At 55.1% G+C, this 24129-nt stretch overlaps 6 protein-coding genes across 23 annotated transcripts in view; 3 read left to right on the plus strand and 3 right to left on the minus strand.

Annotated features, from left to right (window-relative positions):
- The first annotated feature begins 104 nt into the window (after nucleotides 1–104).
- On the plus strand, nucleotides 105–4513 carry TM7SF2 (transmembrane 7 superfamily member 2). 3 transcript variants are annotated; one of them, XM_072789850.1, is made up of 10 exons: nucleotides 105–323; nucleotides 697–893; nucleotides 1001–1055; nucleotides 1412–1606; nucleotides 1686–1789; nucleotides 2991–3110; nucleotides 3198–3366; nucleotides 3597–3677; nucleotides 3762–3884; nucleotides 4158–4513. In XM_072789850.1, the coding sequence occupies exons 1-10, from the start codon at nucleotides 272–274 to the stop codon at nucleotides 4316–4318; spliced, it is 1257 nt and encodes a 418-aa protein (XP_072645951.1). In that variant the 5' UTR covers nucleotides 105–271; the 3' UTR covers nucleotides 4319–4513. The 3 variants fall into 3 exon arrangements, with proteins under 3 accessions (XP_072645951.1, XP_072645952.1, XP_072645953.1); XM_072789851.1 differs by having other exon boundaries at nucleotides 1457–1606; XM_072789852.1 differs by lacking the exon at nucleotides 1412–1606.
- Nucleotides 4514–4657: 144 nt separating this feature from the next.
- ZNHIT2 (zinc finger HIT-type containing 2) lies at nucleotides 4658–5972 on the minus strand. Its single transcript, XM_072789853.1, has one exon. The coding sequence runs from the start codon at nucleotides 5892–5894 to the stop codon at nucleotides 4701–4703; it is 1194 nt and encodes a 397-aa protein (XP_072645954.1). The 5' UTR covers nucleotides 5895–5972; the 3' UTR covers nucleotides 4658–4700.
- Nucleotides 5973–9535: 3563 nt separating this feature from the next.
- FAU (FAU ubiquitin like and ribosomal protein S30 fusion) lies at nucleotides 9536–11482 on the minus strand. 2 transcript variants are annotated; one of them, XM_072789870.1, is made up of 5 exons: nucleotides 11027–11482; nucleotides 10682–10764; nucleotides 10419–10563; nucleotides 9934–9989; nucleotides 9536–9709 (listed from the first exon to the last, which is right to left on the minus strand). In XM_072789870.1, the coding sequence occupies exons 2-5, from the start codon at nucleotides 10754–10756 to the stop codon at nucleotides 9584–9586; spliced, it is 402 nt and encodes a 133-aa protein (XP_072645971.1). In that variant the 5' UTR covers nucleotides 10757–10764; nucleotides 11027–11482; the 3' UTR covers nucleotides 9536–9583. The 2 variants fall into 2 exon arrangements, with proteins under 2 accessions (XP_072645971.1, XP_072645972.1); XM_072789871.1 differs by having other exon boundaries at nucleotides 10876–11080.
- Nucleotides 11202–15292, plus strand: MRPL49 (mitochondrial ribosomal protein L49). Its single transcript, XM_072789869.1, has 4 exons — nucleotides 11202–11363; nucleotides 12557–12707; nucleotides 13736–13860; nucleotides 13988–15292. The coding sequence occupies exons 1-4, from the start codon at nucleotides 11286–11288 to the stop codon at nucleotides 14132–14134; spliced, it is 501 nt and encodes a 166-aa protein (XP_072645970.1). The 5' UTR covers nucleotides 11202–11285; the 3' UTR covers nucleotides 14135–15292.
- On the minus strand, nucleotides 15205–22741 carry SYVN1 (synoviolin 1). Of its 11 annotated transcripts, none has more exons than XM_072789844.1 (16): nucleotides 22415–22741; nucleotides 21414–21562; nucleotides 21090–21182; nucleotides 20847–20999; nucleotides 20657–20705; nucleotides 20118–20221; nucleotides 19187–19313; nucleotides 18998–19097; nucleotides 18845–18910; nucleotides 18633–18749; nucleotides 18375–18538; nucleotides 17962–18090; nucleotides 17723–17878; nucleotides 17459–17645; nucleotides 16518–16669; nucleotides 15205–16434 (listed from the first exon to the last, which is right to left on the minus strand). In XM_072789844.1, exons 1-16 carry the CDS (start codon nucleotides 22560–22562, stop codon nucleotides 16328–16330), a joined length of 2001 nt encoding a protein of 666 aa, XP_072645945.1. In that variant the 5' UTR covers nucleotides 22563–22741; the 3' UTR covers nucleotides 15205–16327. The 11 variants fall into 11 exon arrangements, with proteins under 11 accessions (XP_072645945.1, XP_072645940.1, XP_072645943.1 ...); XM_072789839.1 differs by having other exon boundaries at nucleotides 17444–17645; nucleotides 21414–21565; nucleotides 22415–22722; XM_072789842.1 differs by having other exon boundaries at nucleotides 17444–17645; nucleotides 17723–17875; nucleotides 22415–22639.
- Nucleotides 20554–24129, plus strand: part of SPDYC (speedy/RINGO cell cycle regulator family member C) — a 43437-nt gene continuing 39861 nt past the window's right edge. For 4 of the 5 annotated variants that reach the window (XM_072789861.1, XM_072789860.1, XM_072789862.1 and 1 more), the window contains exon 1: nucleotides 20572–23071. The gene's annotated coding sequence lies outside the window, so the exon portion shown is untranslated. Of the gene's footprint in view, nucleotides 23072–24129 lie in introns of all 5 variants that reach the window. The other variant, XM_072789868.1, reaches the window with a different exon arrangement.

The raw sequence follows: 24129 nt of genomic DNA on the forward strand, positions 1-24129 counted from the left end.
TTGCTGGGGTTGAGGTTGTGAGGAGGCTCCCGAGGTGCCTGCGTCAGGCCCACCCCCCAGAGCCGATTGGCTGGATTGCTGGGCCCATGATGGGCCGGGGGTGGGTCCACTTAGAGATCTCCGGATCGAGTGGGTAGTAGTCTGAGCTCAGACCGAGCAGGTTCCAGTGCTGGTCTGATCCGCATCACCAAGCTCGTGTCCCGGGGGATGAGGTGGACTGTGTTTCTTTGACCGACTGTTGTGTACCCCCACCCCCGGTGGAGCGGAAACCATGGCCTCTCCTCAGGGATCCCGGGCTCCGCTGGAATTCGGGGGACCCCTGGGTAATGGGGAGAGGGTGGAATCTGGGGTCAGGCTCAGCGAAGGCGGGTGAACCGCAGGCGGCGGGGGTGGGGAGGGATACTGAGGAGCAGGATCTGAGAATGGAAGCCTGTGAATGGTCTCCCGAGGCCGAGAGATCGGGGGTGAGGCGGGAGGCGCTGAGTGGAGGATTGTACCGAGAGCAGCAGGAAGGTCTTTGGGGGAGCGTGGAGGCGGGGGCCAGGATGGAAGTCCGGGCAGGGACTGAGGGCGGAGACCGGGACATGGAGGGCAGGGGGAACGCCGAAGGGGCCCTGGAGACCACGGGGCGCCTGGTGGGGGGTTCGGAGGGCAGTTGCGGAGCGGACGCCCGATGCGATCGTCCCCGGCCCCCAGGCGCGGCGGCGCTGATGCTGCTGCTCCCTGCCACCATGTTCCACCTGCTCTTGGTGGTCCGCTCGGGCCCCGCGCGCCTCCTGGGCCCACCCCCCTACCTGCCGGGACTCCAAGTGCTGTGGAGCCCGAGGATGCTACTGCTGTGGCTCACCTGGCTCGGCCTGCAAGCGGCTCTCTACCTATTGCCTGCGCGCAAGGTGCAGACTCGGCTCGCGGGGCTCGCGGGGGGGGAGCAGGCCGAGGGAGGCGGCTCCGCCAGACGAAGACACTTTCACCCCTTATCGGACCCCCTTTGTGCCTGCAGGTTGCTGAGGGACAGGAACTGAAGGACAAGAGTCGTCTGCTCTATCCCATTAACGGTGCTTGGGGGGATGGATCCTTTCGCTGGAGTCGTGGCTGGGGGTGGAGGTCTGGGCCCAGTGGAGATTAGCCCCCAACCCCAAGCTCCGTTAGATGCCTATTTTACGCTATGTGCCCAGGGTAGCCTTGGGGGATCTCACTTTCCCTCTTCACATCTTTTGTTTCTACATCCCTACCCACAGCATTTACTACTACTCTATGCACCAGAACAGTGGTGACCCACTGAAAGCCAAGGGCAAGATCCTTGACCTCCCTGGGCTTTGGACTGTGTGTGTTATGGAGGGGGGTGCAGTGGAGTGGAAGGGCAGAGGTGTAGGGACGCAGCCCCCAGGACTCATTGTGTACTGCAATTCAGGCTTCCAGGCCCTGATGCTGACAGCCCTGTTGGTGGGCTTGGCAGTGTTGGCAGGTCTGCCTCTGGGGGCGCTCCCCGAAATGCTCCTGCCCTTGGCATTTGCGGCCACCTTCACCACCTTCATTTTCAGCCTCTTTCTCTATCTGAAGGCCCTGGTGGCCCCTGCCTCGGCCCTGGCACCTGGGGGGAACTCAGGTGAGAGGGGTTCCAGGAGGGTGCAGACAGGAGTAGATGGGGGTGCTCGCTTGAATCTTCAGCCTCCATTATTCTCCAGGCAATCCCATTTACGACTTCTTCCTGGGACGGGAGCTCAACCCGCGCGTCTGGTCCTTTGACTTCAAATATTTCTGTGAACTGCGGCCTGGCCTCATCGGCTGGGTATGCTGGGCATGGCTACATGGGCCAGAAGGAGGGGGGTGGGATGAGTAAGTAGTGCTTGGGCAGGGCACTATTGCACAGATGTAAACCATTAATCATTCATTCATCCGACAAATATTTGTTGAGTCCACTCTGTGCCCTGGGCACTGCTCTAGGTACAAGGAGACAAAAGAGAAAAAAGTTACAGGAAAGCATAGTAAAAAAAAAAATCTGTTCTCAACCTACTTTCTATTGGGAAAGATAGACAAAAATAAAATATATATAGCATGGCAGGGGATGCTAAGTGCTAGGAAGAAAAAGTATGGAGGGAGTTAGGTGAACAGGTGCAACTTTAAATAAATCAGCTCAAAATCTATTTTGAGGACAGGAGAGCTCATGCTATGCTGCCCGCTCATTCTAGCAGTGCAGAACCTGAGACAGATCACTGGGCATAGCAAGCTGTCCATCACTAGGGGCCTTGATGTCATGCCAACTGTGGTTTTGGGTTAACACCACCCAGGCTGGACTGTGGTCAAGATTTCCCAAGGGTCTCTTGGGCAAGGTGCTCATGTCATCCTAGAAACTAGAGGTGAGAGGAGGCCAAGTATCCACCATGGATCTGCATCCTGGCCTCTGAGGTGATTTCCCCATGTGTGAAATGGGATCAGACCTTCCTGTGAAGGTTCTTGTGAGGATCAGAAGTGGTCGTATTAATGACAGCTCCAAACCCACTGATATCAGAATGGAGGTGAGTGTGTGCCTCTGGCTAATCATGAGTATGTGCTGGACACATCATGCTTCGTGCTGCCCATGCATCATGTCAATGAGTCCTCAGCTCTGTGATGCAGGTCCATGATTATTTTCATTTCCCACATGGGATGGGGGAAAAGGTGTCTTTGGAGAGGGTAAGCTACTTGCCGAAGTGGCAGAGCTGAGATTTAAAACCAGGTCTGTTTTCATCCTCAAGCCTAAAATGTCCAGTAGCTTTCTATGTTGCTCTCCCCAAAGGAACATTACTGGACAAGGCAAGAGCCAACAGGAGGTTGCACCTCTGGAAGCATCTGTTGGTCTTTGTACAGGGGCTGGATCCATTCAATAAAGGGCCCAGGACTTGGTGACTGAGAACCAAGACAGATAAGCCACTGCCCCATCTAGGTGCTGCCACCTCTGTGGAGACAGGCTGGGGACAGACTGCCCTGTCCTCCCTCTCCCACAACCCCAGGTCCTCATCAACCTGGCCATGCTGATGCAGGAAGCAGAACTTCGGGGGAGTCCCTCACTGGCCATGTGGCTGGTCAATGGCTTCCAGCTACTCTATGTGGGTGATGCTCTCTGGCATGAGGTGAGGCTGGATGGGGTGAAGAGGCAGGGAGGGTGTTTGAGGACCTCATGGGGACTAAGCTAGTGTTTCTGGGTCTCATCCCTGCAGGAAGCTGTTCTCACCACCATGGACATCACACATGATGGGTTTGGCTTCATGCTGGCCTTTGGGGACCTAGCCTGGGTACCCTTCACTTACAGCCTGCAGGCCCAATTCCTGCTGCACCACCCACAGCCCCTGGGGGTGCCCGTGGCCTCAGTCATCTGCCTCATCAATGGTCAGTCATGAAGGGGCTCCTACCCCTTTCATTCATTCATGTTGTTTATTCAGTACCCGGTAGGTACTAAGCCTCAGGCATTTCCTTAAGAAGGGGTGGAGGTGTGTGGGGGGCGGGGAGGACTGGGTCCTGGGTCTCCAGGCCAACTGAATCTGGGCTGTGGGTGGATGGTCAGTCAGGTAGTAGGCTAAAAACCTTAACCCTGACCACTTGTTCACGCTTTCCCTTAGCTGTTGGTTACTACATCTTCCGAGGAGCTAATTCCCAGAAGAACACCTTCCGAAAGAATCCTTCTGACCCCAGAGTGGCTGGTGAGCTGGGTTTCTAGGGTGCTATGAGGTGGTGCAGCAGGGCTTCCTACAGGTTCCCTCATCCCATTACCTGTCTTTCCTCAGACCTTGAGACCATCCCCACAGCCACCGGGCGACAGCTGCTGGTGTCTGGGTGGTGGGGTATGGTCCGCCATCCCAACTACCTTGGAGACCTCATCATGGCTCTGGCCTGGTCCTTGCCTTGTGGTGAGTGGCATGGGTGGGCACAGAACAGGGACCACGTGAGGGACAGAGGTGGTGATCACAGGATGCTCAGTCTGGGTGTGGAATGGAGAACAGGGATACACCCTAGTAGAGGGAGCAGTCAGGAGGCTGGGAATGGACTGCGTAGCTGTGCCAGCACCTTGCTGCAGACCTGGACCTTTCACCACAGCCCCAATGTCCTATGAGCCATTAGATGTGGAAGTCTTTGTGAACTGGAGGGGCTGCTGAGGGATCACAGCCTCTACTTCCCCACAGGAGTGTCTCACCTGCTACCCTACTTCTACCTCCTCTACTTCACGGCACTACTGGTACACCGTGAGGCCCGGGATGAGCAGCAGTGCCTGCAGAAGTATGGCCTGGCCTGGCATGAATACTGTCGGCGTGTGCCTTACCGAATCCTGCCCTACATCTACTGAAGCAGCTCTACTCACCCCAGACTTGGGGCATGTGCACTCAGCACCAGGAGACTGGACTCCTACCCTGCTCCAAGCTCCAACAAGCAGGGATGAACAGCCCGGGAGAGGTGCTCTGGAGCAAGGAGAAATGAAGCCAGTGCCCAAAAATGGAGTGGAGGGGCTGTTCTTTCTCCTTGGATAAACATCTAGAAACCATGGTACCACTTCCCTCCCTTTCTGGGGCCAGGGTGTTTAAAACTTTCTAGGTAAGCTCTGATCCAGGAAAAGCTGAAGTGGTCTATGGGCCCAAGAGTCTGGGGGTGGGGTGGGCAAGAGCTGTTCCTCAGAAACAGGCACTGCTGACAGGGAAGACCAGCTTTATTAATGACAAAGAGATCCCAGTTCAGCCAGGGAGCTCCTCAATGAGAATTCTTGGAGCAGGTGGCAGGGGTCCTCCCCAAAGCTGCTCCAACTCCTCGGTGAGGGCTACCACCTCCTCGGCCGCCACAGCATGGGCTCGATGGGCCCTTGCACAATCTAGAGCCAGGGATGTGAGGGCCGCCTCATTTTCATTGCTCCAAGCCAGCAGGAACTGGCACTTCTTCCGCGCCCGATAGAGGCGATCTCGCTCTTCCGTAGCCACAGCTTGCTTCCGGGCCTGGCTCAGGGTCTGTGCCAGGTGCCCCAGGGCTGCCAGCGTGTAGCCTTTCCGGTTGGCGGGGCTTTCACCCATCAGGATGCGGGCGGCTTCGCGCATGGCACCCCGTGTGCCCAGGGGCCCAGGCGGATGCTCGCCCGCTTCCAGCACCTGGGCTGCGGCCTGCAGGGCTTCCTCAGCAGAGGCGAAGACCTGCTGCGCACCCAGGGCTCCGGAAACGCCGAGCAGTGTGGCACAGAAGTCAGAGAGCAGTGCTTCGTCGCCGCCGTGATACAAGACGAGAGTGTGCGCATAGGCGAACAGCACGTTGGGCAGCTGGAAGCGCACGAGCGGCGAGGCCCGGCCGCGGCTCAGACTGGCCAGCACGGGGATCCGGGTGGGCACGGCGGGCGCGCAGGCCTCGGGAGGGTCTTCGAGAAACGGCTCAGCGGCGGCCTCCTTCACGGGTTCCGGGGGCGTCCTCGCGGGGGTGGGCTCCAGCTCCGCAGGGTCACGGTCCGCAGCATCACCCACCTCCTCCAGAAGCCGCGGCCCAGCCCCGCGGCCCCACCACCACGGCCTCCATGGGGGCAGCAGCCGCCCGGCCTCGCCACGATTCAGCAGCCGCTCGAAGGCCACCTTCTCTGCCGGGGCCAGTAGCTCCCAGAGTCTGGAGGGCCCGCCTGGCGCCGGGCCAGGCCTCAGGCCTGCGTCCTCGGGGTCGTCCTCGGTCTCGCGTTGCCGACGCAGCCGGCGTAGGGCGCTGGCCAGACGGCTGGGCGAGGCGCTGCGGCCGCGAAGCTCTCCCAGCACCTGGTCCCGGTAGAAGTCTTCGGCGCAGGTGCCATGCGCCCGGTAGCAGCGCAGGGAGCAGTAGGGCACATTACAGCGAGGACAGGTGTAGCGCGCGGGCTGGGCCTCCCCGGCCGGGCAAAAACCGCACGGCCCGGCCGGCTCCATGGCAACGGGCGCCCCGCGCCGCTTACGAACGCTCTCAGGCCGCGCGGGGCAACTTCCGGCGCTAACCGGCTACTTCCGCCTCCGGGCAAGGCCGACGGGGCGTGGTCAAAGCTCCCGAGGACTCTCGGCAACTTCCGCCCCTGCTCGGTGGCCAAGCCCCACCCCTCTATCTAGTAGCGCTCGAGCCGGCGCCGGCGTGGGTCGAGGGGGCTGGTGCGCAGCCGGAGCTCCGCTGGTGCCCGCCCGCCCCCCAGTGGCTCCTTTTTGAGCGCTATAAAACGCCCTTGGGGAGTCGATCTTCGTGAGGCCCTACTCGGGCCACTAATTGCGCAGGGCCCTGGGGAAGGAGGCGTGTTGAGCTGAGGGGCAGCCGTTCTCCTACGGGACAGAGACCAGTAAAGCGAGATGTAGAAATAGGGTGAATATGGACTACGTGGCCGAGACTCTGTTTTTGGAGGTGTTTCCCCTCTTGAGAAGAAAGAACAGGTAACTGAGCTCCTGTTTGGTTTCCCCTCCAAATCCATGGTTCATCCAACCTTTATTTTTTTTAAAGATGTTATTTATTTATTTGTTTGTTTATTTATTTATTTATGAGAGACAGATACGGGGGGGCGGGGGAGAAGCAGGCTCCATGCAGGGAGCCCGACGTGGGACTAGATCCCGGGTCTCCAGGATCACGCCCTGGGCTGAAGGCGGCGCTAAACCGCTGAGCCAGCCCGGCTGCCCCGGTTCATCCGACTTTTAGTACCGAATCCATGCTATGTGCCAAAACACGAGGAGCAGAGATGGGATCCCTCGCCTGATGGAACTTCGTTTGAGGCCTTGATCCATGGCACCCGGGGAAGTGAGCTCTGGTTCTTTAGTCCCTCACATCTAGTCCTGTGGAGGCCGAGAAAATTAGGGCCATTCAAGTTTAACATTGGCACAAGTACAGCCATTGCACCTTGGGCAGCCATCTCAGGCCACTGTGACCAGGTACTGAACTCTACCCCAGCTACAGAAAAAAACCACAAAGCATGCCCTTATCAGAATAAGGAAGCAAGGGATCCCTGGGTGGCGCAGCGGTTTGGCGCCTGCCTTTGGCCCAGGGCGCGATCCTGGAGACCCGGGATTGAATCCCACGTCGGGCTCCCGGTGCATGGGGCCTGCTTCTCGCTCTGCCTGTGTCTCTGCCTCTCTCTCTCTCTCTCTGATGACTATCATAAATACATAAAAATTAAAAAAAAAAAAAGAATAAGGAAGCAAGAGCTTGTGAGACCTCTTTACTGGAGATTCTCACACCCCCACCCTTACTGAAACCCCCCCCCTTACCCCTAGACCAGCCCATAGAAACCCAGCTGTAACCCACCTCAGGGTCCAAGTCCCTGCTTCACTGTGTCAGGTATACTTGGACCCAAGCTCAAGCTTGTTAATAAACCCTTATGTGCTTGCATCCGTGTCAGCTCCTTGGTGGTTTTCTCGGATTCACAATCTTGGGCACAACAGTCCCATCCCAGTAAGTTCGACCTTCATAATACCTTGTCGTTATTTCTACATGGATCATCTATTTATCAAGATCTGGATGGAGATCCCTGGGTGGCACAGCGGTTTAGCGCCTGCCTTTGGCCCAGGGCACGATCCTGGAGACACAGGATCGAATCCCACGTTGGGCTCCCGGTGCTTGGAGCCTGCTTCTCCCTCTGCCTAGGTCTCTGCCTCTCTCTCTCTCTGTGTGACTATCATAAATAAATAAAAGTTAAAAAAAAAAAAAAGATCTGGATGGATTTGATGACCTTCAAGTCCCTTCATTTTCTACATCCCCATTACCAGTCTCAGCTACTAGTCCCTTAACTGGCTCCCTTTCTTGCCAGCTGTTCAGAAAAATCAGCCACAAATTGGATCACCAGTCAGATCACATGATCACATCAGGCCCTGGCTTAAACCCTTCCCTGTACTTGGTAACTCTTCATTGCACTTGGACTCAGACCTGAACTCCTCCTCTCCATGTCTGATGAACCACACAGCTCTGCACACAGTCCCCTGGGCTGGACCTCTTCCATTATCTGATAGGTTTCAGGCCTCATACACCCCAGATTCAGAGGCCTTCCCTAGGATGTCTGTCCAACTCCACAGTCCCTTTCATTGTACCACCATTAATATTTCAATCTTTTTTTTTTTTTTAATTCACGACATAGAGAGGCAGAGAGACAGGCAGAGGGAGAAGCAGGCTCCATGCAGGGAACCGGATGTGGGACTTAACCCCGGGTCTCCAGGATCAAACCCCAGGCTGAAGGCAGCGCTAAACTGCTGGGCCACTGGGGCTGCCCACCAGGTCTCTTTTTAAAAAGATTACTAGAGATAAAAATAGGCTATATGTTTGCACATTTGCTAGCTGGAGGATTCTGAATCTAAGCCCTTCATATCTTTTATTCTTCACAGCAACTCTCAAGCTGTGATGGCAGAAATCAAGTAAGTTGTTTAAGGTCAGAAAATCAGAAGGAAGGATTCAAATTCAAGGCAGTCCAAGCCCGGATCTAAGGTCTTTACTTATGTTACACTGTATTTCAAGAATCAGCAGCATAAAAAATTTAGCAAAATGAGAGGAGATCCATGTTACTAGGGGAACCTCACGAGTCCCAGAGAATTCCACTCCCAGAACACTCAACTAACCAACCCACCATCCTAAGCTGTGATTAGGTTAAGGAAGCTAGCTAGTCAGGTGGAGGTACAAACAAGCTTAGTGTTAACATAATCAGGCAGGCAACATTCTAGAGACTACTTTTAGGCAACAGGCTTGAGCAATGGAAGCCCGGATAAGGTAGAAGGGCCCATAGTGACCACCGGGCCAAAATAGGCCCATTAGCAATCCACATCACCATAGCCCTAGCTGACCAATGAGCTGCTTACAAGGGATAGCTACTAAAAGTTCCACACATTCCCCTAACTCCCCTTAACTACAGGCCATCCCACTGCCTCCTGGCAGAAAGTCTCTCCTCTGACGCCACCACCCAGGGATCCCCCCCCCTCCAGAGTATTCAACCTGTGTATTTCTTTTGTTCTGCCCTAGGCAAACTCTTTTAGGGCTGGCACTGGCCTCTACCCAATAGGGTTGGCCCACACTTTCCCAAATAGGTACAGACTAGATCCCTGCCCTGGACTCCATTAAAGTCATAGCTGGTCTCAAGTTCAGGAAAGGTCAGATTAGCCTTCCCTGATAGGTCTTTTTACTCAAACTCCTCTACTGATGTCTTCATAATCCTCCTGAGAATTGTTATTGTCTGTTTAAAGAACAAGAACAGGGTGCCTGGGCAGCTCAGTTGTTTAAACGTCTTACTCTGGGTTTCAGCTCAGATCTTGAGATGGAACTGTGTCCAACCCCATGCTCAGATGGGGGTCTGCTTTTAGATTTTCTTCCTCTGCCCCTCCCTCAAGTAAATATATCTTTAAGTTACTATCTTTGGATTACCAATTCTCATGGTAAGCCTTTTCTTATGGAGTTTATCATTTCTTCTCCATCCTAGCCAAGAGCCCCTGCATCTTCCAACTTGACAGTGGCAAGAATTAAGATTCAGGCCTCAATGTTCTAATGAACACACCAGCCCTAGAAACCGTGTATCTGTGTATCTTCCTGAGGCTCTGCGTGTGAAGATGAAACAATGAGATGACTGAACCAAGTGGCTTTATTGGGGAGAGCCAGGATTACAACGGACTTAAGAGTTGGCATTGGGGCCCTTCTTCTTGCCAAAGGTGGGCACAACATTGACAAAGCGTCGGTTGTACTGCATTCGTCGCTTGGCTCGGCCTGTCTTCTTCTTCTTTTTCTCCTGTTTGGCCACCTGGGAAAAGGGAGGGATGATCAAACCTTGGCTGACCTTTCATGCATTCCCTCAGTCTTAATTCTAGAGGGAGAAGACAGACAGAGGAAAGACCAAAGGTCTTGCTTGGCTTAGCTTTGATTTAAAACAAAACGCATAAAAACCCCTCACAAATAAACAAAACACAACAACAACAACAACAACAAAACCCAAAGTCTAAACACCCCGCTAATACTTTCACCTACCTTGGGAGTCTGCCCTCTTACTTTCCCAGCACGGGCCAGGGAACCATGGACTTTACCTGGGGTGGGAACAGTCAAAGGACAGTTAGGAGTGCAAGAAGGACCCGCCCGGCAGAATCCTTTCTTCCTCAACTCAAGTCTTTAAAGAAACCAGACCAACAAGGAATGAGAACAAAGTTGTAGAGATATAACCTCTGGCCGAGAGTGTTTTCTATGGTACATTCCAAGGTTTCAGTTCAGGATCTTCAAGCCCCTGACTTTAAACACAAGAAGTGAAAAACACTTCCAGGAATCTAGTCTGACTTGATTTTTGTGAGAAAACAGGGTAAGTAACTGAAATAAAACTACACTCTGGCTCAGTCTCCCAAGGACCTCTCAATGAGGGAGGTAAACAGGAAGAACCACCCTGAGTTGAGGATACTGAACTCCACACTCCACACTCATTATGGGCTTACAAACATTTCCAAGGACTATGCTCCCCAACTCACCTCCAAGCATGCGGCCGGCTACCTCCAGGGTGGTCAGAGCCTCCACTCCACACTGACCTAGGGTAGCCTCATCCTCTAGAGGCGAGCCTGCCAGGAGCAGGACTTGATCTTCCGGGGCGATGCCCTCCAGCGAGGCTACATGAGCCTACGGGGAAAAATAGGACTCATCGGCGATCCCGCGGGGGGCGAGACTGAAGAACTCAGGAAGGCTTCTTCATCGTCCCCCCAGAGGGCGATGCCCGGGAAGCACCACGCAGCCTTACCTTGATTTGGGCGACCGTCTCCTGGCCGGTCACCTCGAGGGTGTGTAGCTCCTGGGCGCGGACAAAGAGCTGCATGTCGGCGACTGAAGAAGGAAAGGCTTGTAAGAGACGAACGCTCTGGCAGAGAAGGGGTTGGGGGAAGGTGGCAGGCAGGGACCGATCGCGCTGGGATGTAGGTGGTCGCGGGATCTCACGTGGATAAGGCCGGGCCTGCCAGTGAGGTCGGCTGAGGACCGGAAGCTGACTCTCAAAGCAGATCCTCTCCCTCTATTTTCACCGCGCTCTCTGACCTCGCGGCCGACCTGGTATTAAGCCCTACAGATCCAGCAACGGCCGAAATATTACCTGAACCGCGGACACCGCAACAGCTACCGCGAAGATGGAGTCGAGAAAGAGGAAGGGGCAAGGGCGCGTACGTCCTCACCGTCTGCTGCGTGCCACGTCACTGCGGAGCGACCGCTAGGGCCTTAGGTTTTTGTGCGGGCTTAGCTCCGCCTCTTCACGCCTGCGCAGGCGTTCTTTCGGTCCCAGGCGGTGCGCCCAGGAAGGGGCGGGACGTAGCTGGTTGCGCGCGCAGGCGGCCAGTGTACGGGAGCAGTTCAAGATGGCCGCGGCCGTGTTCCGCGCTACGCTGAGAGGGTGGAGAACCGGCGTCCCGCCGGGCTGCAGGCTACGGCGGCTGGTGAGAACGCTCAGCCGGGAGGTGGAGGACGAGGGCTGCTTTCAGTCTTGTTATTCCTGTAACTCTGGAGCTCTGATACAAGATAGAGGCAAAGCCCGCAGCGCGTTTCGGTGTGTGGGGCGTAGAACCTGATTGGTGGACAACGTAGGTTAGTCAGAACTGGGAGGGGCAGCGTTAACTCCTGCTAATTTTTTAAAAGGGCTACTGTTCCACAGGTTAGGTAGGGGTCGACCCCAGATCATTGGCGACACTAATGGGAACCTAGAGTTCATGATGTACAGGCTACTTCATCCCGCTTCCCTCTTCTCGTTACTCCGGGGCCTGTCAGGACTCCAGGGTATCTTTTGGGAGAAATGTCCAAGAAGGATCTTCAGGCTGGAGGATGGGAGGACGGATTGCGGAGAGTTACCCTAGGTAGATTATTAATGTCTTATTTTATTTTAGATTGAAAAAGGGAGTAATAAAATACCTAACTTGTATTCATTGTAAAAATCAAGTCAAAACTGTACCCTTAATACTTGTAGTCCAGTGCTTAGTGGTGTTTATACGAGGCCAAAATGTTCCAGAAAAGCGAGGGTCACATCGGATGATTGTGACTTGCTGAAGTTATCACGGTTGCTGAAGTGTCCAATCCAGAACTATAATATTTGTGTAGGATGTTTATTTTATTTTTTTTAAACTTTTTTAAAAAAATTATTTATTTATTTATGATAGTCACAGAGAGAGAGAGAGAGAGAGGGGCAGAGACACAGGCAGAGGGAGAAGCAGGCTCCATGCAGGGAGCCCGATGCAGGACTCGATCCCGGGTCTCCAGATCGCGCCCTGGGCCAAAGGCAGGCGCTAAACCGCTGCACCACCCAGGGATCCCTGTGTAGGATGTTTAGAGGAGACTTTAAGATACTGAAAAATGGTATATTGGTCAGACTTACAGTAAATTGGCTTTGGCTTTTGAGACCCAGAGAAATCCCAAGAGAGGAGGGCTCTTCCGAGTGCTTGAATTTTTCCAGTCTCACCTCTACCCTGGCAAACTTAAGTCTGATGCTTTCCTACCTCCAGGCTTTTATTTATGCCATTCTTTGCACCTGTAGTGTTTCTTTTTTTTTTACTTAAGTTCTCCCTCTTCTGTGTGGGGTGGGTGTGTGGTGGATGGGCTGATGGGAGCAATGGTTGCTTATTCTTGTTTTTGGCCTCAGAGCCAGACCCAGGGGCCTCCTGATTACCCCAGCTTTGTGGAGTCTGTGGATGAATACCAGTTTGTGGAACGCCTGTTACCCCCTACCAGCATCCCGGAGCCCCCGAAGCACGAACATTATCCCACTCCTAGTGGTTGGCAGCCACCCAGAGGTGAGCTGGGCAATGGTGATGGCATGAAGTTTACAGGAAAACCTCCCCCTCCCTAGTGGTCTACCTCACCAGTTGAGGCTCTGGGATTCCACAGTGGGTTCAGGATTTGTGTTGAGGTCTCTAAGGGCTTAGCATCTGTCTCATGTTCAAGGGCGGGCCTGGGAATGCAGCCCTGTTTCACTAGTACCGGTCCATTCACACTGCCAGGATGAGGTCTTCCCATTCAGGAAAAATGAAGCATAGAGAGAACACCTAAGAGGTTCGACCCCACCCCTACCCCAGTAGGCCTTATAGCGTAATTGGGAACAGAGCTTGGGAGTTGGGCAATTCTGGGTTCGAATTTGGCTCTGCTGTTCATTGTCAGTGTGATCATGAGTTAGTCACTTAGCTTCTCCCAACCTCAGTTTCAGCAAAATGGAGATAATCTGCACAGTACATAAAGCACTTAGCACAGAGCCCTGTATGTGGTAGTAGGTGTTCAGTGCTGTAAATCCCCATTTCTTTGTGTTGGAGATTGGTATTAGCCTCCATGACCCAGGGGAGAAGTACAAGGATTGGTCCCAGATGAAGGACCTAAAGATCCATGGAGGCATGGCCCTAACTTCATTTTTTCTTGAGCACCTTCTGCTGTCACACCCGGCACTGGGCCTGTGAGGTTACCGGGGTGAACCAGCAGCTGGTCCTGGCTCTAAATTTAGGGAAAGAGCAGGTCTTTTTTCTTTTTTTTTTTTTTTTTTAATTCATGATAGACATGGGGAGAGAGAGGCAGAGACACAGGCAGAGGGAGAAGCAGGCTCCATGCAGGGAGCCTGACATGAGACTCAATCCTGGGTCTCCAGGATCACACCCTGGGCCAAAGGCAGGTGCTAAACTGCTGAGCCACCCAGGGATCCCCCGAAAGAGCAGGTCTTCATGAGATCTAGAGGTGGCTTTACCATTGGGTGCGCGGATTCTCTGTAGACTGAGGGGAAGGGTGTTTGCTAAGGTGGGCCTGGGAAGATTTGACTTGTCATTCTTCCATATAACAGACCCCCCACCCAACCTGCCCTACTTTGTGCGGCGCTCTCGAATGCACAACATCCCTGTCTACAAGGACATCACACATGGCAACCGCCAGATGACTGTGATCCGAAAGGTGGAGGGAGACATCTGGGTAAGTGAGGGCATGGGTCAGGTCTGATTTTGACGTTTTCAAGGCTGAAGGAATGGGGGTCTACTAGAGGGGATGAACTGACCAGGTTTGATTTGTCATCTCCCCTTCCTCCACTCTCCCTCTCCAGGCCCTGCAGAAGGATGTGGAAGATTTTCTGAGTCTACTGCTGGGGAAGACACCTGTCACCCAGATCAATGAGGTGACAGGTACCTTACGGGTCAAAGGCTACTTTGACCAGCAGCTCAAAGCCTGGCTCCTGGAGAAGGGCTTCTGAGGCTCAGCTGAGCAGCCTGAATAATAGCATCCCCCACAGACTAGAGTTTAGGGGTGTCTTGGAAGGAGGGGGATGGCTGTTGGAGCAATTAGGACAGGAGGTATAAACGCCAGGCCTAAGAGCTTGGGCAGGGCAGAGGAAGTTAGGCTAAAGGGCTTCAGAGCTTCAGAGCAGGCCTTGCTCATATTAAGGGGTAATGGGACTCTCTTCACAGGTGCCAGCAGTGGGAGAGGGCTGTGTGACATTGGTGACCCTGCCTTCATCAGAGCTCATTGGGTTCTGCTGTTCAAATTCTGGAGGTTGACAACTGCCCCTCTAGTGGAAGTAATAGCCCAACCCTGTTTAGGGGAGGGTAGCACAGGGTAAACCCACTGAGCACATTCCTTCTTAGTCCCTCAGACCCTCACTGCTGCAGACATTCCTGAGGCTCCAGGTCAGACCTGGTTTGGTAGAGGCTATGGAGAACACAGAGGACTCAGGCCTGGGTCCCAGAGATCTTCAGTTCCAAGTGCAATGCTGGTACAGACATAGAACGCCCATGGCAGCCCCTGGGCTCATTCTTTTTACCCGTGGAGTAGAAGGCCCAGTCACCTCTGCCATTCTAGGCAGGATTTGGGCCTGACAGTATTTCTAGCCCCGGGAAGCTGTGATTAGCTTTAGCTGTTGTGTCCACAAGGGGGTGCCTGGGAGCTCCCAGCCTGCCTTTCCAGCTTGCTGGCCTCTTTATCAAGGCTGGACAGGGGCTTTGCAGGAAGAAAGATGCTGGCCGTTTGCCCCTGCCATCCCATTCCACCCCAGCCAATGATCCTTCACACTTGCCCCACCCTTGGGAGTTACAAAGGTCAGAGGCCTGAGTGCCCACCCTCAAACTAGTTAGGAACAAGGTTCAAAGCATGGCTCCCCTACTTGTTCTATGACTTGGGGCTCAGTTTCTTCATATGGAAAATGGGGACATCTTCACAATTGTTTAATGGCTTGTCTAAATCCACGTTCCTGGGGATTCTCAAGTCTGCAGCCTGAGCAAGAAAAAGCAGCCTGGCACACTGATCCCATGACACCAGCTCCACCAGTTGTTAATGCGAGTCTTTATTAGGCTGTATATACAATTTAAGCTATTAAAATTTGTACAATATTTACAAATTAAATAATCATCTGAAACTGTCTCCAGCAACTCTTGTAACACAGAACCGAGGGTAAAAAAAGACAGGGGCAGGCAGACCTCGGCTCCTGTGGTCCCTACCTGGCCCAGTGCCTTTTCTAAACTGGAAAGACCAGGAGGAGCCTGACACTCCTGCTCCTCTTTCTTAGGGTCAAGATTTCAAGTTCAAAGACAAAAATTTAAGCCAAAAAACAACAGCAAGGAAGTAATTCCAATTCTTCAAAACTCAAATTTCTGTAGTTGAGAAGTGACCTTCCACAGATTCTCAGGCTTGCAGTGGTTCAGGAGCAGACATGAGCCCTCAGCCTGGAGTGAGGCCGGGCAGTGGTTGCTGGGTGAGACTAGGAACAGTCTCACTTTATAAACTGCAGGGAGAGAGGGACCTGGGGGGAAGGGCAGGGTGCCTCAAGGCTGCCCACCTGCTCCTCCACCCCCAGCACTCCTTTCCCTGAGCTGTGCAGTTGTAAGACACGGAAACACCACAGGGCAGAAGTGACACAGCCACCATCACAAAGGGCTCATAGGGAGTTTAGAGTCAAAAGGGACGTCAGTACCAGTCTTGGTGGGTGGCCCAGGGAGCAAGTTCCTGGTCTGCCTCCAGCTCCTGAAGTTCACACATGGGATTGGGGAGCTAATACTGTTTTAGCACTGAAGCGACTTCACACACACACACGCACACACAAAAGTGAGGCTTGGAGGAGCAACCCCTTCTCCCAGAGAGGAGTGAGGGTGTAGGGGGCTTCTCAGAGACTATGCCTCTCTGCCTTCACGGCCCCAGCAGGACAGGCTGAAGGGTGGGAGAGAAAGGCTGGGACTAACCCGAGGTCCCCATGGCTGCCTGGGACTGGAAGGGCTGGAGTCAACTGGGGCCTCAGGCTTCTTTCCATTTGGCCTAGGGGATGCTGCCTCCTTTGTCTCAGAGCTTGGGGTTCTTACTCCCTGGTGCAGATAGAGGGAGTGGGCACTTGGTGGCAGGACATGTTACAGCAAGGGCTGCTCAGGAGAGTGGAGGCAGGGGTGGGACCAGGGTAGTGTCAGTGGGCAACAGGGGACTCCAACTTTTGCAGGCGGCGGCGGCGGAGCTCTGCTGCATCAGGCTCCCCATCCTCAAGCAGCTCCTCTGTGCCCATTGACTCAGGAGCTGGTGACAGAGTTCAGAAGTGGAACCTACAGAAGTTCCTTCCCCACTCCCTACCCCCCGCTTCCGAGGCTGACTCAGGCTACCTGGAGGCTTTTCAGGCTCAGGGGTTGGTGAGGAAGCTCCTGGGGATGGTGTGGTGGCCTCCGAGCTGGGGATGCTGGTGGGGGAGGCAGCAGTGACAACCACAGGGGCAGGCTCCTCAGTGGGGCTGACTGAGGTGGCCAGCCGGGGTGGACTAGGAAGAGAAGAGGTAGAAGCAGGTGAGGCCTTGATATCCAGGCACAACTGGGCATACTTTTTGGTCCCTTGTGAGCATTGTAGGGTAGAGTCAGCACTGATGTACCTCTGCAGCCTGACTTAGCAGCAGACACAAGAATATGTGTGAGTTCTCGTGATTCCATACTACAGATGGACTGTAGACCACTTGCAGGCCTCGTTCACTATTAAACTGCCATTTCTAATGGGGTGCCGGGCTCTGTACACACTCAAATCTCAGACTCAAGCTCCCCTCCCAGGCTGTGCCGTCACTGCTGTGTGCCAGGCACTCTGTGCATGTGACCTGTGCACAGGACTTAGAACCCATCTATTCAACTAAGGTGATAGTGGTCACCAAACAAGTGAGTGGTGGGACCACGACTTGAACTTTGGCCAGGCTGGCTCTGGGCAACTTTTTTATATACTGTCTCAGATCAGGGGCATTTGTTCCCAGGCACAGGGTCACCATATGTGAGAAGCGTACGCATGATGAACTAAAGCACTGAGAATTAGGAGTAATTTGACTTTAGAAAAATATAAAGGAGCAAAACTCAAAATTAGCTCTCTAATGAACATCAGTCCTGTGACAGAGGCCTCAAGAACCTGGGGATCCTAGTCTGTCTACAGATAGGTTGGCCTGAATCCATAGGCGTCACGGAGTGGCAGAAAAGAAAAAGACCGAGAACCCTGGCCAGGGGCCTTCTGTTGGCAGCTCTACGCTGCCGTCGCCCACCCCCCCCCCCGCCCCCCGTACCTGGAACAGACATACCCCAAGGAGGCGAGCACAGTGAGGTACTGGTTGATCTGCAGCATGGCGGCATCCAGCAGTGTGTGGATGTTGCGCAGGCTCTGCAGCCGAGCCTCCAGGTGCTGCCGCTCATGGCCTTCCAGAGCCCGCAGCTCCTCCGGGGTCAGCCCAGCAAAGCCCGCAGGGGGCACGGGCATTGGGGGGAAGGCTGGAGAGAGGCAGAGGCTCAGCCTGGGCCTAACACCCCCTACCCTCCAGATTAACCCTGAGAGTGGCTCAGCTCACCAAAGGGTGGAGGCAGCGGCATGCCCATCCAGGGTGGAGGGAAGGGGAAGCCTGGGGTGGGGCCAGCCTCAGGGGTGGGGGCAGAGCCAGGGGCCGAGGCAGAGGCAGCAGAAGCAGCTGTGGTTGTGGCTGCTCCATTGGGCCGAGAAAGGGCTGCTGGAGAGTAAGAATAGGAAGTTAAGAGACCTCTGCTTCCATTCCTGCCACCCCTTGGCTGTCTCAGTACCCAAAGGACTCACCTGCACTGGTAGATGGTGGGGCCACAGGCTCTCCTGAGCTGGGGGGAGGTGGGACAGGTGGGAAGGGGCCCATGGGGGGCCACAGCGGGAACATGCCTGGAGGAAAGGGAGGCAGGAGGCCCTGTGGGACTGCGAGAGAACGGGGCAGTGAGAAGAGGTCCAAAGTGAGATCAATGCAAATATATGCAAGGGGCTGACTGTTAGGAACTTTAGGAACTCTATCCCTGCTCTCACAGGCCTCTCTGAGCTCAGCACGTGATTACAAGCCACTGATGTTCCTCTCTATGACCCTCTCCCCCACCTAGACTGGGCTGAAGAACAGGGAGTCTGATTCACGTCAGCATTTCCCATACCCAGCTCAGGGCAAGTACTCAACGGAGTGTGTTGAATGGCCAAATGAGGGGGCCACTCACAGTTGGGGGGCTGGGGCAGGAGTGGTGGGGGGTGAGCAGCCGCTGGTGGCCCCTGATCCGCAGGTTCAGGAGGCGGTGGTGACTGGGTTGGCAGTGATGCCCGAAGGACGTCCATACGGCAGGTAGGGCAGGTCTGCTGCCGTTGGAACCAGGAACGCAGGCAGCTGGGAGTCAAGACCAGGCAATGGTCAGCGGTCCCTGGGGGCCTGCCTTCCACACCGTATTCCTTGGTGTCAGGCTCCCCGGGCCCCCTCCTACCTGGTGTGGAAAATGTGGTTGCAGGGCAGTCTCTTGGCACCAGTCACCATCTCTTCTCGGCAGATGATGCAGACATTGTCCATTGCCTGGAGTTCCTCTGGGGTGGCATCTGGATACCTAATTAGGATGGTCCAAGGATATGTCAAGACCAGAGGCAGAGATGGGAGAACCTGGGGCAGAGCTTGGGAGAACCACTAAAGCGGCCCACTTACAGTGTGTTCATGTTGCGGATAGCTCGGCGAGACATGATGGCATCTGTCACAGCCTTCTTGAACTGTCTGAAAGGACAGTTTCAGTGAAAGTTGAGTGATGGGGTAGGATTAGGTATGGGTCAGGCAGGCTGGGCTGGGCTGAGCTGGGCTTACCTCATGGCCAGGTACATAGGCCGGATAGCAAAGAGAGGGAACGTGTGCACCTTGATCATGATGGTCATGAAAGCCATGTACAGCAAAACCTTGATGAAGCCTGGGGGCAAGGGGAGGTGCAGTCACAGGGCCTGGGAGGCAAGGCTGGGGATGTCGATCCAGGTCAGGGGAGGCCTGGGCTCTTCTCACCTGTAAACAGCTCTGTGTAGAGCATGTACACAGCCTTGTTATCCCAGGGGTTCTCACTCTGGAGGTCCACGGAGTGCAGGACATACTTGATGAAGATGGTGAGCACCATAGTCATCAGGATCGCATACTAGAGGAGGACGAGGGGGTGGGGGGCCGTAAGACACAGTACCCCCTCCTGCAGTCACCCTCTGCCAGTGCAGTGATACCAGCATGGGCTCGGACACAATGGCGTCCTCCTAGCTCCTCCACTCACGAGCTCCTGCAACTTCTGGCAACTCACCAGACCCCTCCAACCCTGTCGGCCTGTTAAGTGACAGAATTAACTATCCCTTTGTAATGACACTGTTTTGCCAATGAAAAGATACAAGTCAAGCGCTCAGTACAGGGTCTAGCATACAGCTAGCACTCAACAAATGTGAGCTGTTATCACCAAACACACCTCCTTAGCTGTCAGCCAATTCCTTTTTTTTTTTTTAATTTTTATTTATTTATGATAGTCACACAGAGAGAGAGGGGCAGAGGGAGAAGCAGGCTCCATGCACCGAGAGCCTGATGTGGGATTCGATCCCGGGTCTCCAGGATCGCGCCCTGGGCCAAAGGCAGGCGCTAACCCACTGTGCCACCCAGGGATCCCTGTCAGCCAATTCCTTAATCCATCAATAGCCAGCTCCCCTGGCGTCAACTTTGAGGACGTTTTCCCTGAGTGCCAGGTCAGGGCTCCTCCTCCACACATGCCTCTTTCTGTGCTCCCCCCACTCTCCCAGGTGTGAGCATGTAGAAGGCAGGAGCCGAGACTGGCTGATGGCTGCTCCCTGGTGGCCTGCACAGGCCTGACCCCAGAACAGGTGCTCAGGAAGGGTTTATCGTGTTATTCAAGGCATGTTCACTGCCACCTCAGGCTTGCCCTCCCAACCTCCCAAGCCAGTTTTACCTCAAAGCCAAACACCAGCTGCACAGAGGCCCCACGGGTCAGGATGCTGTGATAGGCATGGCTGACGAAGAGGAAGTCCAGGATGCCCAGGAGGAACATGAGGGCTGTGGGGACCCCCAAATGGGTTGGTTGGGTCAGCCTAGGGTCTGACAGCCACTTCCTGGTTTAAGAGCCCTCCCTGCTACCCTCCAGCCCATCATGGCCCTAGCCATCTAGTCAGGTGGCACACTCCATTGAACCCAGCCCCCTGGGAACTCCCAATTTTGCCTAGGAGGGTATCAGAGCGGCCCAAGCTCCAGGTGAGGAGGCCAAGAGCTAAGGGGCTGGGCAGTTGAGAAGCCCTGGAGTGGAACCGGGCAGAGATGATGCAAATTAACTTCCCAATTTATCTTTCCTGTACAGCTGTGGGTTGAGGGGGGATGCCTGTGCTCTAGTGTACAGGTCCACGGTTAGTGACTTTCCATGTTCCATGTTCCAGTCCTCCATGGTGTCTCTTCTCCCTCCAGCTCCCTCCATCCCCTCCCATGGATCTCACTCACAGACAATGCGGCAGTGAAAGAGCCAGGAGATATTGGGGCTGCGTTCCATCTGAGGCAGAGCAGAAAGGGGGCCCATCAGGAAGGCTGGGGCTCACCCCACATCCCCAACCCAGCCTTCACTGCACAAGCCTACCCACCAAGCCACTCCTTGGCTCCCATCTGCTTCAGAGAACCCTCTGACCCAACTCACAAAGTCCACACGGTCCTCAGCCAGCCAGTGGAAACACTTGAGGAAGAGAAGAAGAGTGAAGAGTGCAACAAAGCGGGGGCTGAAGTCGTCCCGAAAGACAGTGAAGGCCAGACAAGTCTCAGTGACAGCATACCAGGAACGTTCCAGAAGGTGCTGGGGGGTGAATAAGGAATGATGAGGAACACAAGACATTCTGCTTGCCCAGCCCCCTGCCCCTCACTTTTGGAGTCATGAACATCTTACCTCCATCTCTGCTGCCCTCAGCTGTCCAAAGAACACTTTGCCCATCACTTTGCCCAAGAGAAAGACAAGTACAAAGGCCTGGATGTAGAGGACCTAGGAGTGAGAAGAGACTATGGTTTGAGGTCACTTTCTGCTCTGCTATGTCTGGGGTTCATCACCCGGGAACCTCCCTATGTCCCCATCACAATTAGTTCAAAATACGACAGCTAGCAGCTTCTTCACTTCTAGTCTACTTACCTGACCTCTAGCTCCGCCCCTGCCTCAAGCAAACGCCTCCTCCCCTCCCAGGGCGTTCCTCCCACCCTGAGCCCTGTCTGTACTCACTGCCATGCTGGGGCTGGACTTGGTCAAGTACACCACAGTGGGGTAGAACTGGTGCTTGAGGTAGTAGGCATGAGCCACTACGGCCCCGGTCAGAGCCAGGCTGGCCGCCATCATCACTGCGGTGCGGAACATCGCCCCGGCCTGGAGACCTGCTTGGGGAGAGCGAAGGAATAACCCGGGTGATGCGTGCACCGTGCAGACGGAGCACAGCGCCCGAAACGCAGTGTCATTACACAGGAGGGGGAAAAAAAAAGACTCGCCTCACCTCACCCTCATAATCAAGAATAGCAAGACGTCAAGAATAGCGTACGCTCCCCCATTTTACAAATAAGAAAATGGAGACTCAAAGGGGTTAAGCGATCGCAATGACGCAAAGCCTGGAGCCCGGATCAGTCTTGTTTCAAATCTAGGGCTTTCCATGCCGCCGCCTCTAGGGAGCTACGAGGAGAGGCAACCGTGCTGGAGGAAGGGGAACCACTACCACAGCCTCTTAAAAGGTGATGCGGAGGATGCACACGCAGAAACCTCCGGAAGCAGGAACGTGCCGCCTGGACTAGGAGAAGCTGGGCGCTGGGGGGCGCTGGGGGGCGCAGCCGGGCAGGCGACAGCGACGGTGACAGCTCGGCCAGGGTGGGCAGCTGCGACACGCGCCCCGCGGGAGCGGGCGGGGTACGTCAGTCTGGATCCCTGGCGTCCCCCAACCCCCGGGGCAGGGTCCACTCGGGGGCAGCGGAGAAACGGACGATCGCCGCGATGCACGGCGGCAGGGAGAGGGACCCGGGTCGTCCCCGCACCTGTGATGGCCAGGAGCTGCGACTGTCGCAGGCGGGGCCCGGCCTCTGGAGAGCAGCCGCGCGGGCACCCGCGGTCGACGGACAACTGACAAGCCGCGAGCCGGGCTGAGGGGGCGCGCCGACCCCGGAGCCCTCAAGGGGAGGACCCAGGTCTCGACTCCAACCACTACCCGGGCCCGACCCCGACCCCGACCCCGTTCGACTCACCAGGAGCCCACCGCAGCGAGCCAGCTCGATCCCCGAGACTGCGGAGGCGACTTCGGTTAACGACACTCCCCACCCCCTGCGAGCCGGAACTTCGGGGGTGAGACACCTCACTTCCGGCGGGGCGCCGTGTGGACCGTACCAAGTGCATCCTTCCTTCGGCCGCACCACGCACCCTCCGTGGCGCCGGGAGCGTAGTCCCACCACCGTATCCAGGCGTCGTGCCCACTGCCGGAGCAGGAGATGCGAGAGGCGGTCAGAGTGGAATAGGGCAGCGAGGGAGGTAGTTGGGGTCCCCCCGCGCATTCGCCCCGGATGGTATCGTCTCGGTCTCCGAGGCGACTCAACCCAGCGAAGGACTCCGGCTCCCCCGCGGGGAGGAAGGCGGGACCTGTGCGGCCCGTACCACTTGGAGGGGGGCGCGTGCAAGGGCCAGACGCCACAGGCTTAACAGAAATTAGATGTTTTAGAGTCTCATTCCAGGATATTTCACAACGAATTAACAAATAAATTCGGAAAAGAAAAATTTGCTCCTCCACGATCACCCCCAAATTGTGTGGGAGTGTGTTGGGTCCCCGTGGCTGCTACTAATTGGCCGAATAGAGTTACGCGGACCAATAAAAAAGGGAAATTTGCCGGCCAACGGAAAGGGAGAAGCAGGTGAGTGGTTGCTAGGGACGAGAGGCGGCGTTGCCTAGGTCTAGGTCCAAGCCCAGTGGGCGGACAGCTGGCGGAGAGAGAGGGAAAGGGGGGGGGGGGGCCGCAGTCCGTGGGCGGGTGCTGTGTGCCTGCCCAGCCGCAGCGTTTGCTGCGCCACGAGAGGGAGGGCGGGCTGGTGTGTGTAGGACTAGGAAGGCAGACCTTTAATTCCGGCTAATCTTGGGATGGTGTTCTGTGCAAAGGGATTGACTTCAGCTTCCCTGGGCCTACAGCTCTGCCCTCCTCGTGTTGTCCAGTCCCCCGCGGTAAGCGCAGCTCCCACTGGCCTTGGGCTGCCCAGTATTTCAGTTGATGACGCAGTCGCAGCCAAGCCAGTCTGCGCATTGACAGAATGAAGACAATACGCCCAAATTGCATCTTGCGTTTTCCTCTTTCTCATTTGGCAATCAAGCATCAAGGTTAATGGGCGAGGAGGTGCTCTGCTTATTTACCTGGGACAGCTGAGGTTCAGAGATTTAACAGGACCTGTTCTAGGATTGGCATATGGTCTGTGCGACTCTAAATTCCCGTCCTGTTGGCTTCAGCCACCTTCACTTCCTTCTGAATTGGCCTGACCAATTTAGCTTGTAACCTGTCACAGAGTTGGCTCCCCCAGGCCAGGTATTACTTTCTAGTGACTCCATCCAGTAGTCAGCTTCAGTTATTGCCTGACCTGATCTCTCTCCTCTTCTAATAAGTCTCCTCCCTGGGCTTCTGTAATCCCACAGGCCTCTCCTTTTCTTTCTTTGCTCCTGTGGGTTCCACACCCCTAACCCAAGAGGTCTTCTTTTTTTTTTTTTTTTAAGATTTTATTTATTTATTTATTCATAGAGACACACAGAGAGAGGCAGAGACACAGGCAGAGGGAGAAGCAGGCTCCACACAGGGAGCCAGACAAGGGACTCCATCCCGGGTCTCCAGGATCACACCCTGGGCTGCAGGCAGCGCCAAACCGCTGCACCACCGGGCTGCCCCCCAAGAGGTCTTCAGCTGGAATATCTCCTGTTTGGAAAATATTT

The sequence above is a fragment of the Canis lupus genome, chromosome 21, assembly GCF_048164855.1.
Source record: "Canis lupus baileyi chromosome 21, mCanLup2.hap1, whole genome shotgun sequence".
NCBI classification, from domain to species: Eukaryota; Metazoa; Chordata; class Mammalia; order Carnivora; family Canidae; genus Canis; species Canis lupus.

Coding starts and splice junctions, on each gene's coding strand:
- TM7SF2 (XM_072789850.1), top strand. CDS start 272: ATGGCCTCTCCTCAGGGATCCCGGGCTCCGCTGGAATTCGGGGGACCC. Junction 1,790..2,990: donor GGCCTGGCCTCATCGGCTGG/GTATGCTGGGCA, acceptor CCACAACCCCAG/GTCCTCATCAACCTGGCCAT. Junction 3,111..3,197: donor GTGATGCTCTCTGGCATGAG/GTGAGGCTGGAT, acceptor TCATCCCTGCAG/GAAGCTGTTCTCACCACCAT.
- SYVN1 (XM_072789839.1), bottom strand. CDS start 22,562: ATGCACTTGGTACGGTCCACACGGCGCCCCGCCGGAAGTGAGGTGTCT. Junction 21,000..21,089: donor TGAGGGCAGCAGAGATGGAG/GTAAGATGTTCA, acceptor TTCACCCCCCAG/CACCTTCTGGAACGTTCCTG. Junction 18,091..18,374: donor CCTGCCCCAGCCCCCCAACT/GTGAGTGGCCCC, acceptor GTTCTCTCGCAG/TCCCACAGGGCCTCCTGCCT.
- FAU (XM_072789870.1), bottom strand. CDS start 10,756: ATGCAGCTCTTTGTCCGCGCCCAGGAGCTACACACCCTCGAGGTGACC. Junction 10,564..10,681: donor AGACGGTCGCCCAAATCAAG/GTAAGGCTGCGT, acceptor TTTTCCCCGTAG/GCTCATGTAGCCTCGCTGGA. Junction 9,990..10,418: donor AGCCGGCCGCATGCTTGGAG/GTGAGTTGGGGA, acceptor TTCCCACCCCAG/GTAAAGTCCATGGTTCCCTG.
- ZNHIT2 (XM_072789853.1), bottom strand. CDS start 5,894: ATGGAGCCGGCCGGGCCGTGCGGTTTTTGCCCGGCCGGGGAGGCCCAG.
- MRPL49 (XM_072789869.1), top strand. CDS start 11,286: ATGGCCGCGGCCGTGTTCCGCGCTACGCTGAGAGGGTGGAGAACCGGC. Junction 11,364..12,556: donor GCTGCAGGCTACGGCGGCTG/GTGAGAACGCTC, acceptor TTTTGGCCTCAG/AGCCAGACCCAGGGGCCTCC. Junction 12,708..13,735: donor TGGTTGGCAGCCACCCAGAG/GTGAGCTGGGCA, acceptor TCCATATAACAG/ACCCCCCACCCAACCTGCCC.